The 12666-nt window shown below is 42.6% G+C and overlaps 1 protein-coding gene across 1 annotated transcript in view; it reads left to right on the forward strand.

Moving 5' to 3' along the window:
- The window catches only part of diaph2 (diaphanous-related formin 2), a 568359-nt gene that overhangs the window by 191558 nt on the left and 364135 nt on the right, over positions 1-12666 (forward strand). The window contains exons 22-23 of the mRNA XM_083651834.1: positions 2784-2846; positions 8998-9369. Of these exons, the coding sequence (XP_083507960.1) occupies positions 2784-2846; positions 8998-9369 (435 nt within the window). The remainder of the gene's footprint in view (positions 1-2783; positions 2847-8997; positions 9370-12666) is intronic.

Raw genomic sequence — 12666 nt, forward strand, 5'->3', positions numbered from 1 at the left:
AGGACAGTGAAGTTAGCCTGCTAAACCAGCCAGGTCACGTGACCTCACATTTGTCTCATTCTCGTCGAGCGAAACAGAATGTGAGATCTGTATCTATCAGGATGCTTTTAACTAAATCACAACACATGGGAATCATCTACACTTGCCCAAACCTTTTCCTGCACCTATTCAAGGCCAAATAAGGAGGCATTCATTGAATTGGCTCTGGATGTGATGAATAATGTAGCACTGCAGTGGTACATTGGAGCACTCTGTGCCATCCCATTAAAAGGTTTTAACAACCTGGCGGACTTGTAACTGACCCAGCCTGGTCTCGAGAGGAGATGGAGGTGTTGCGGACCTCTTTTTTTTCCATTTTACTGGCAGTCTATCTGCTGTCCTTTCTCAATACTCGATTGGACTCCGCTGATAATGACTGAGCAAAACTCACAATATGATCACTGTTACCATGTGCTCTATGCTGTTACTCACAATATGATCACTGTTACCATGTGCTCTTACACTACTCTATGCTGTTACTCACAATATGATCACTGTTACCATGTGCTCTTACACTACTCTATGCTGTTACTCACAATATGATCACTGTAAGCTCACATTACCATGTGCTCTTACACTACTCTATGCTGTTACTCACAATATGATCACTGTAAGCTCACATTACCATGTGCTCTTACACTACTCTATGCTGTTACTCACAATATGATCACTGTAAGCTCACATTACCATGTGCTCTTACACTACTCTATGCTGTTACTCACAATATGATCACTGTTACCATGTGCTCTTACACTACTCTATGCTGTTATGCACAATATGATCACTGTTACCATGTGCTCTATGCTGTTACTCACAATATGATCACTGTTACCATGTGCTCTATGCTGTTACTCACAATATCACTGTTGCCATGTGCTCTATGCTGTTACTAACAATATGATCACTGTTGCCATGTGCTCTATGCTGTTTCTCACAGTATGATCACTCTTACCATGTGGTCTATGCTGTTACTAACAATATGATCACTGTTGCCATGTGCTCTATGCTGTTACTCACAGTATGATCACTCTTACCATGTGGTCTATGCTGTTACTAACAATATGATCACTGTTACCATGTGCTCTATGCTGTTACTCACAGTATGATCACTCTTACCATGTGCTCTATGCTGTTACTAACAATATGATCACTGTTGCCATGTGCTCTATGCTGTTTCTCACAGTATGATCACTCTTACCATGTGGTCTATGCTGTTACTCACAGTATTATCACTCTTACCATGTGGTCTATGCTGTTACTCACAGTATGATCACTCTTACCATGTGGTCTATGCTGTTACTCACAGTATGATCACTCTTACCATGTGGTCTATGCTGTTACTCACAGTATGATCACTCTTACCATGTGGTCTATGCTGTTACTCACAGTATGATCACTCTTACCATGTGGTCTATGCTGTTACTCACAGTATGATCACTCTTACCATGTGGTCTATGCTGTTTCTCACAGTATGATCACTCTTACCATGTGGTCTATGCTGTTACTCACAATATCACTGTTGCCATGTGCTCTATGCTGTTACTCACAATATCACTGTTGCCATGTGCTCTATGCTGTTACTAACAATATGATCACTCTTACCATGTGGTCTATGCTGTTGCCATGAGATATAGCCAAATACATACCAATATGTATGCTGCTGCAAATCTAATTTCTCGTACATAATTCCTTACTGTACATTGGTAGTTCTGCAACAAATAACTCTTTGTGGTTAGGAAAGTTGTAACATTTCAGAGACTGCTGACAGTCTCTTGGGGCTTTGGTCTTTAAAATGGAGCTACAGTATATCTCAAAGCCTGCAACTTTTTATTCCTAAGGACACAAGATAAAATAAAAGTTCTCTCTTTGCCTTAAAGATTGCACTTTACGACCACCGCTTTCTAAAATTCTGGCGAAATGGAAGTTCTTTTTAAGGCACCCCACCACTGAAGTTTCCACCTCCATTTCCATTCTCCATGTTAAATATTTAATTCTCTACAGTCCACAGTAAGAGGTGTTCTGTAGCAGGAACGACTCCATACAAATATTACATTTCACTGATTTCACTATTGCCGTGGAATATGTTCCCATCATTTCTCCTTTGGAAAGGTCATGCAGAGTGAAATATCAGAGCAAATTGGGCAATTTTTTTAAACAAAAACTGAAGAAGGAAATCAATGCCCATCACACATCTGATATAGGTTAAGTTCAAATGTGTTTTGCTATGGGGGGGAGGGAGGGCAGCACTGGGAAACGGAAGAAAGCTTTTGATGGTGCAACGACTGCAGGGTGATGCGTGATGCTATGCCTTGCCTTTTATGCTGCAGTCAGCTCTCTACACTCATGTTCTATTCAAGACAGATTACATCTTGTTTTAGGTATAAATGCACAGTAAACTCCGCCTTTCACACATCGAATAACTCATTGAGACAAAATGATAGTATGACATTGTACTCGCATTAAAATTTACTAGGTAAGGGGCATCCTCTTTTCTTTTCCAATATTCCACCTTTTTTCCTGTGTTTGGTGTCTGTGTCTGCACTGATAACTGTGTGTACTAGTGTTCCACTTCTCTTCCTTTCCTATCTAACCCACCACCATTTGTTCCTCTCTGTTTGCTTTCTGCTTCTTTGTGACTTGTGTGTCCCAATGGTGTGTGTCCATGGTTTGTGTGTGTGTGTGTGTGTGTGTGTGTGTGTGTGTGTGTGTGTGTGTGTGTGTGTGTGTGTGTTGTATCTGCGCAGTTAACTAGTGAGAAAGACAAGCTCAAACAGGCTCAGAGACTCATCAGGGAATCTGAAGCCAAGGTGGGTGTCCTCTCTGCATGTGCGCCCCACATACCCTTCTTTTTTTTAATCATATTTTAATCCATTATTTATATGGATTGACAGTTGATGCTTGCTTCAATATATAATTTAGTAATCAAAACAGATTTATTACAAACATTGTTTATGGGAATTAATCATTAATCCACAAGAAAATAAAATGTAAAATTATCGCTTAGTTATGTAATTTGCTAATGCTGCATTGTAGAGTCAAAAGTATACATTATATATAGTATACATGTATTGCATTATGCTGAACAATATACTGTAACAAATGGAAGCTATGTAAAACCTCCTACCTCCTCTGGTATTAAATTTGACACATTTCTTGCATGTTTAATGCAATTTTCACAAGTAAACACCTTTTGATTGAATTTCTCTATCAGAGATGAGATCGGGGCGTATTTAATCGCATAACAGTCAGAGTTAATTACCTGCCAGTCTGACCTCCCCATTGAGTCCAGAAGACTATGAATCCCCACACGGATGGGTTAGATTTCATATATTAGCGTGGTCTCCTGTGCCACCCAGGGCTTTCAGATGAGATCGGCAAAAATAACCGCAGCCAGAAAGCCACGAAGAGACCTTGCTCACAGCTAAAGCAACACTGCTATTCAAACGTGTAAGAGACAAGACATACTGTATTAAGAACCAAAACACACCAATGGAAAATAAAAATAAGGTCGGCTTTCTGGGAAGGAGAGCTTTGCTGCTTTGATTGTTCAGCAGACTCAATAAGTTATGAGTTACCTTGCACTTTCTGATCTCGCTTTCGTGCACCTGAGGAGAAAGATGCGACTGGCAACGGTATTGGATCCCAGGGGCTTATTAGTATTCAGAGAGAGAGGGCGGGAGAGAGACAGGTAGAGAGAGGCTCAGAGAGAGAGAGAGAGGGCGGGAGAGAGAGGGAGAGGGAGGCTCAGAGAGAGAGAGAGAGGGCGGGAGAGAGAGGTAGAGAGAGGCTCAGAGAGAGAGAGAGAGGGCGGGAGAGAGAGGTAGAGAGAGGCTCAGAGAGAGAGAGAGGGGGCGGGAGAGAGAGGGAGAGGGAGGCTCAGAGAGAGAGAGAGAGGGCGGGAGAGAGAGGTAGAGAGAGGCTCAGAGGGCCCCTCAATGCAGAAACGATGGTACTCTAATTTAGCAGCTAATTTGCTTCCGCTCCCTCGTATTAATCTTAAAAGAGAAAACGGGCCACGACGGGCTGGAGATTGACAGACATATAATCATTGGACGTGGGCTCTGGCTGAGGGCCTCTGGGCGGTCTGTCTGAGAAGCTCCTTTTGCAAAACACCTTTTTAATTTCCTCCCTAATAAACAATCCAATAACGCAGCGCTTAAAGACCTCCGGCCAGGTGCCGGAGCTCCTTAAACGCTGCGTTAGTGATGATGCATTCTATCCCATCATATTATTAGCAATATTTTACATTTACCAATGGAATGCGAGCATGTTTTTTTTTTTTAATCCAATGAACAGCAAGCTGCTTTCTATCACAATGTTGCACCGATTCCGTACAACACAGCTGAGATATGGAAATTAAGTTGGTGGTGAAGATACTGAGACAGGAGTAAAAAACAAACAGCAATATACATATAAAAATATGGACCTAGCCACCGTGACGTCACCCATTGGTTATTATTATTATTTTATTTTATTTTAGTATTTTTAGTATTCGAATATGATTTTGGGGCCATTTCGACAGCCCTAATCTGAACCACCTTGGGGCGTCCCGGTGGCTCACCTGGTACTAAGGCGTTGTCCTTCACGCAGCTGACCCAGGTTTGAATCCAACCTGTGGTCCTTTGCTACATGTCCTCCCCTCTCTCTCTCCCTGCCTTCCTGTCGCTGTCTAGCACATACTCTCCTCTCAATAAAGGCAAAATGGCCACACACAAACAAATCTGAACCACCTCTCCTACGCAGTCGTGCGTCTCTCCGAGGCCGAATCTATTTTCCTTCAGGAGAGAATCAAACAGTTGGAGCTCGACGAGCATTTCCAAGCCCAGAGCGAAGATAGCTCCGGGCTAAGAGAATGCATGCGTGAAAAGCCCTGAAGTTTACTAATCCGTGGGCACGGTTTAGGAGTAAACGTAAGAAAACCGTGCCCACAGATTTCCACATCCCCCCCACAGTTACATGTATCCTTATTGCACTAATGCTGTGTTGAATATTCATCCAGCACAGAAATGTGTAAATTGTTTAGTTTTATAGAGATTGGAGAAATAAATGTATTGTGCTGAATGCTGTCTACCCCCCGATCAGTCAGGGACATTTAAGGCATCACCTCCCCCGCCCCCTCCACACACACACACACACACACACACACACACACACACACACACACACACACACACACACACACCCATTCCAGTGAGTTGGGATGAGCGCTTAGATGGGAGTTTTTGGAAATGAGAACCTTTCAGCCAGTGTTTTGTTTAAACTTTGGTTAAACCAGGCTTCTAATAATCAATTCCAAAGGTCATATCCTGTCTGTAATTGTTGTATGTATATACATTTAGTCTCTAAGTGTTTTTCCATTGGCATTATCAATGATTATCAATACCTGTTTATGTGGTGTGTGTGTTTGTGTGATAGGGCAGACTTGTCAATTGACTCCTCGGCTGCGTCTTATCAGTAATTGGTTTAATTTCACCCCTGCCTACTTTGGAATAGTCTGCCATTGTGAAGGAACCATGACGAGCGCTTAATGGGGAGTCAACCTTTCTTATCTCCAGTATGATTAAAACCATAGCCCATCCACAGCTTTGTCCCTAACAGCTTCGCCCCGTGTTTACTTGCACAGAGGCAGGGATTTACGTGAGAACACAATAGCCGGCGATATCATTTTCCATGCGGGGAAAAATTGTATTTTATGTTTCAGGTGTGGTTTAGTTTATTGACAAAGAGTAAAGACAAGTACCGGTAGAAAATATATGCAGCTTTAAAACGTGTCAAGGTAGACAGAGTTGTTTTTATTGTGGTCCTTTGTGTTTCCATTGTGGTACATTATGATTAATAGCGATTAGTGGTATGAATAATATGAATAAAGGACTGAGAGGTTGATATGCTGTTCACTTCCTTTCTTGACCTCTCCCTTTGTAGCAACAAATACAACACTCTTAACGGTACCAATGATGTACAGTAAGCAGCAAAGTAAGGGTCGGCAGCAGGGCAAAACTGTCCAAAAACCTCACAAACTGCATACCTTTTGTTTTCCTTCTGGTATTCGAGGGAAATATCGCACTATTTGATATTATCAAAAATTGTCCCAAGCCTAGTGGAATTTATCTGCAGAAGACATTACTCGCATTTCATAAGTAGAGTTGATTATATTATTGAGTATATATAACTGATCATTTAGATTTCATCGTCTTGAACTGCTAACACCGGTGGATTCGCTGCCGTGTTTGCCACCTGTGTTGACAAACTTGCACAATTGAGTGATATGAGATTCCACAAAAAAATCCCACCTCTGGCTGACAGGAAAGTTTCTTCTGAGCGGGCAGATCATTTTTATGGCAAATATGACATGAGGTGGCAAGGCACACATCCTGCAAGTCAATCCTGCACAATTTGGGGGAAATGGTACCCGGCAGTGACACAGTAGAAAAACACATACACGTAGGGATTTGAATTATTAAGGAGGTTCAGGTGGCTGTGCTCTTCTCATGCACTTTATTGCTGAACCAATTTTCATGTTAATCAACTTAATATTTCAGGCCTGCCAATTACTGATTTTGGTTAAGTTTGGAACATGCTGGATACGATACATCTCAGGTGCAAAGGACCCCCCGAATAGATCATTCATGTCCCTATTCGCATACAAAAGTGCCTTACTGAGCAACTTTTGTTCCACAGTCACCAATAGACTATTTTCCCCCAATCTCATCCCCCTGTGTTTTAGGTTGACCTCTGAAGTTCCATTGATGTGAGGTATAATGGCTTTTAGAAGCCCATTTCATTCTATTACAGACTGACTCCTCAGCAGAACAGGCAAAGACTGATGCTCCTCAAGTTTAGCCCTTTCACACTAACTCCATTTACCAATGTTACACGCCCCATCCATGTCAGGATAGAATGATCAGCTGTCTTCTATTTCTCTCATTCTCTGTGTGTCTTTCCCTTTCTATCTCTGCCTTTCTCTGCCCATCTTCCTGTTTCTGTTTCTGCCTCTCTCTCTCTCTCTCTCTTAGTCTCTCTCTCTCTCTCTCTCTCTTTGTGTGTCTATGTCTGCCATACATTGAATTGAGCAACCCACTTTTCATATCATGAGTAGGGATGGGAATTGATAAGATTTTAGCGATTCCGATTCCATTTTCGATTCTGCTTATCGATCCGATTCCTTATCGATTCTCTTATCGATTCTCATTGGGCAAGGAAAAAAAAAAAAAGAGTACAAACGGGTTTATTAACATTAATTTTCTTTTAGATTATTATTATTATAATTATGTATTATTATTCAGCTCTGATATCAGATTGCTCTTTTCAATCCCATACCAAGCAGGGATCAGTGTGTCTGTTAAACTGGCTTTGTTTGGGGGTTTGTATTTTGGGTTGAGCATCTTTGTCATCTCCCTATAGAAAATATATAGTGGGAATGAATGAAACAGAACTAGTGGTTAAAATGACAACATGCAACTTTGGACATTTTACTTTAGCTGGCATGTCAGACAAACTTGGTCACTGCTCGGGGACATTCGTTTACCCTCGCCTCGGTCATTTTACTCTTCCCTGCCTGGGTCTGGGTGAATGGAGGGGCTAGAGCTGCACAAGAAGTACTCGCTGCAGCCTCTGTCAGAGTCTGACCCAAAGCGACTACCAGCCCCTGAACCAGTCTGACTCTGAACGTCATCATCCTCTAAATTAAATGGATGGAATTGGAGTATTGGTGAAATCTGGTTTACACAATAGACAGGGTCTGGAGGAGTTTACTCTCCATATTAACAGATGACGCGCTAACGTTAGCCGCGCTGCTGTTAGCTGTTATTATCGTCACTCCGTAGCACATCAAAAACGTGACATTCCTCCAAAATTATTGCATGCTGTGTGGACAAATGTTTCTGCATATTGCTAGTATTTCCCCCCTTTGACGAAATAGAGGTTTTGCAAGCATTGCAAGTGGCACTGTGGTCATCGTTTTGCTTCTGCCTAGACGCCATGGTGGCTGGAAACAAAACAAGGCTGCGTTGCGTGCGTGTCGCAGCGTGTGACCTCATCGCGCATGGAATCGATAGTGGAATCGTTCAGGACGTTGGCTAACGATTCCAAGGAATCGATCCACTGGGACCCGGTTCTCAACAAGAACCGGTTCTCGATTCCCATCCCTAATCATGAGCGACAATTTTCCCTGAAAAAGATATCCAAGGACTGGCATACTGTATTACTGTTATGGGATATAATGATTACATCATACAAAGTCTGGCATAGTACCGTACATACTTACTATACTTTGTCCTATTTCAATAGGACAAAGTAATAGTCTTTAGTCCTTCCAACATGCTTATTGACACACTAGGCACATATGTAAAAACACACACTTTAACTACACTAAATGGATCTATCATACAAAGCTTTGAATCATCATTGTGATCAGTCCCTGACATACATGAGGCATATCTCCCATGCACAGGTCTAACAAAGGACAGCCTAGACTCTTTTCCATTGGTGACAGCAGGTTGCGGTATGGATCCTCAATAGAGTACTGCAGGGATGAGATATTTGTGTAGGCCAACCCAGAAGACAGTGTACTTCCGGTTCCCTCGTCTCAAAGGCAATGGGATTTTTGTATGGGTATTTCGGCCTGAAATAAGGACGGTGGTTAACCAAAGTTTATGAAATGGTGAACTTCGTGTTCAGCAAGATAATCTCTACAAATGAGGACCATTTTTATGACTTTTCTGAAAATCACGATTTACAAAAATCACATTTACGGTTCTAATATGAGTCAAATCATACGAATGGTCCTCATTTGTGAAGATTATCTTGCTGAACACAACGTACACTGTTCCATAAACTTTTGTTAACCACCAACCTTATTTCAAGCATTTAACCAAAATCCCCATACAAAAATCCTGACTTTGAGACGGTACTCGATAGAGAGCGTGGGCCTTATTTCACTTGTCTTTCCTGTATTTGCAGATTGCAGCTGGACCTGCTGTGGCCGGAGCTGGAGCTCCCCCTCCACCGCCCCTGCCAGCGGGGGCAGCACCTCCACCTCCTCCCCCACCGCCCCCTCCCCCACCTCCACCAGGTGGCTGTCCCCCCCCTCCTCCCTTGCCTGGCCATGCTTGCATGCCCCCCCCACCTCCACCACCCCCACCCCCAGGCGGAGGGCCTCCACCTCCCCCACCGCCTCCAGGCTGTGGACCCCCACCTCCCCCTCCTTTCCCCGGGGGCCCGGGCATGCCTCCACCACCTCCGGCCATGCCAGTGATCAAATTGCCTTATGGACTGGAGCCCAAGAAGACGTACAAGCCTGAAGCTGTCATGAAGAGGATAAACTGGTCCAAGGTATGGTAACCCCAGCTCTTATTAACTAGCCGAATACCTGTGCAGTGTATCGAGTGTGACAGGTGGAGGCTGCGCATCCATCATGCAAATTTGGCCATTAATCGGCCCTAATTACCGAATTCAAAAATCCGTCTCTGTTAGGTTACCCGCAGGGGTGCTTTTTACACTTCCTGAAAGATACAGAGCGATCGGACGTAAAATGGCATAGCTGTGGCCAAACACAATTTCTGCTCACTCACTCGCTCACTCACTCACTCACTCGCTCGCTCGCTCACTCACTCACTCGCTCGCTCACTCATTCACTCACTCACTCGCTCACTCACTCGCTCGCTCACTCGCTCACTCACTCGCTCGCTCACTCGCTCACTCGCTCGCTCGCTCACTCACTCACTCACTCACGCGCAGAGACTTTGCTTTTTTTGAAGACCATACACCATGAAAATATGCCTTTTAGAAAGAATGACCAAGAATGAGCTCTACTCAAATCCACACTTAATCTAGTCAAATAGGCACTCAGCCACAGGCCACGCTATTCCACACTCAGCAGCCATTTGAAGAGATTCAACAGTAAACAATTTTCACTGCTCAAGTGTCCTTGCATTTGCACATTCTTAGCATAATTGAATGAAGACCGGCTTGTGTAACGTTCCATCACATTTGAATACAATTTCAATAGGGCATTCTCTTCCGTGTGGGCTCTACTTTACCATAGTTAATTTATCCATCGCCTCAGGACTTCTTAGCATTAATTTAATTGGTGCTTTGCATATGCTTGTGTGACCTTGTGTTTTAGTCTTCAATTATTGACAGCAGCAACCAAAACATCCGACTGCTTGCTTTGAAAGCATGTTAGTGTTGGACATTATCTTTAATGGTGTTAGTGGAGACAAAGCCATGAATTAATGAGGCGTTTTGAATGAGATTTTGAATGAACGTGTTGAGGACCATTGTAGTGATCTTAGAGCACCCCCCCCCCCCTCCCTCCAAATGATTCCTGATGAAGTGCAAAATATGATGGGGGGATTTTAATATCCATGACATACCCATTTTTGATAACGCGGTGATTCAAAAAAAGAGAAAAAATGGAAATGCAATGAGCCAAGATTGACATTAGCGCAGTGCATGGAAGGTGATGCAGGTTGACGTTTCTGTCACCTCGTACTGTAAGTACTTTAATATCCCATGTATGCAAATGCTTCACTGTGCCTGGGAGCTGCCATAGTGATAGGTAATAATATTATTAATGGCATCATACAGCATGGAATGGGAACCCCTTTGTATAAACAGTAAGAAAAGCAACAATTTGCTGTTTTGCTTCTTATTAGCTGTTTCTCCAGCTGTGTGAGCGCCATGTAGCCTATGTGGTTATGTGTGTTTATGATTGTGTGGGCATGCAGCATAGTACAAATGTCCATATTCTAGCATATTTATATGCTAGCATAGGGACAAGTGAATGTGCAGGTGCATTAACCTTGCCTCCGCAGGCGTCAGAGTCTGGAGATGCAAATGAAATTCATAACCACCTGAGGAAAAGCAATCTGTGTCTCTTGTGTCGATTAAGTGGGACATGAATCGTCTGTCTGCTCTATGTGCAGCAGATGGAGGTATGGAAGTGCCAGGAGCTATTCTGATTGGGTTTTACAAAGGAGGAAGGGGAAAGAGAAGATACTGGGTATTTTTCATAGCCACATCCCCTCTACCAGCCCCCCCCCCCCCCCCCCCCCCCTACAATTTCACCAAGAGTTAATTTGAATATGAACACATATTTGATCGTGGTAGGAGAGGAGGAACTCTTATCTTGCTGTCAATGAAAAAGGATGCAAGTATAATGACTCAATAAGAGAGAGAGAAGGGGAGGTGGTGGTTGGTGGTTGTGTGTGTGTGTGTGTGTGTGTGTGTGTGTGTGTGTGTGTGTTTGTGTTTGTGTGGGGGGGTAGATAGTCAAAGACTTGACAAGAAGTGGTTGAGCGATTCACTTTAATAGCCACAGTAAGTAAGCAGATTACAAATGTTGAATTTGTCTTAGTGCGAGTAAGCATGCAGCATGGCGATCACATCAATAGTAGAAGATAAAGCTACAGTATATAGATTGAGAACAGTCAAAACAATCACAAAAATGTAAAGTGCAAAAGCCTTTAAAGTCCTTTAAAGTCCTTTAAAGTTATTTAAAGTCCTTTAAAGTTATTTTCAGGCTGGGACACACCAAACCGACCTCAAAGGACTAGTGGCAATGAAGGGCGTCGCCTGTGTCGGGGCCAAAAAGTTGCACTTGAACCCACCTTTAAGAACAACATCAAACAAAACAAAACTTCTACCAATTGGCTAGACGGAGGTACTTCAACAACCAACTTCATGTTTTGGCGTATCACCTCTGAACCACAAGCCATAAAAAAAACAAATTGACATGTCACACATCAGCGTCCAACAAGGTTTTGTTTTTCCCCCACAATGCAACAGTTTTTTGAGGGCTGATCGCAGCAGATTGTAGCCCTGCGGTTGTGTAATGTAATTTCTCCTCCACTTACAGTAGAACACCGACCCAGGGGAACGGAGCACATTTACTCTACAAGTCAATGATTGCTCAGGTGATGTTGCTACTGCATAACATCAACTCTGTATAAACCGGGTTTGCTGGTAGGAGAAGTTGGATCAGACAGTCCGCTAGCTTATCGCATAATGTGAAGGCCAATACAGGTCTTTGTAATGCGTAAGTATTTGTAAGTCTCACCGAAATGTAAACCATGCTCACGTTACGAGGAAGTGCCTCATTTAGCTCACTTGGCAGGATGCTGTTCTCTTGCCTCAATTAGCCTATTTTCCTATCAAGTGAATCACTTCCTTTTACCACTTTTCATTTATTAATAAAGGTATAATTTGGATAAAATGTCTAAGCTAACCACTTGAAGTGATTTGATTATCATGACACATATTTTCATCTTTGTTGATTATTGAGATATTGCATAGAGCAAGACACCATCATTTTGAAGTAGCAGGGGAAAAACAAACAGTGCAATTAAAATTAACCATAATTTAATTGATCCTTCACGGCCCATGTTCATCTCTGTTATAAGACAGTTGTGAAAGCATTTAGCTGTTCTCATCACTAATGTATTTTCAGGCCTATCCTTGATTTGTGCTCTGATGATCTTATTCTTTTATAATGCTTAATTATGCAGAATGTAAAAGTCACCTCTATACAGCACATTGTTCTTTCTATAACCCTTTTCCACCATAACTTTCTAAGATTCATTTTAAATCTTTCATCTTTAACACATTTGTTTGCTTGTTATTTAAATC

This window comes from Poromitra crassiceps (assembly GCF_964638095.1).
Source record: "Poromitra crassiceps genome assembly, chromosome: 15".
Classification (NCBI taxonomy): Eukaryota; Metazoa; Chordata; class Actinopteri; order Beryciformes; family Melamphaidae; genus Poromitra; species Poromitra crassiceps.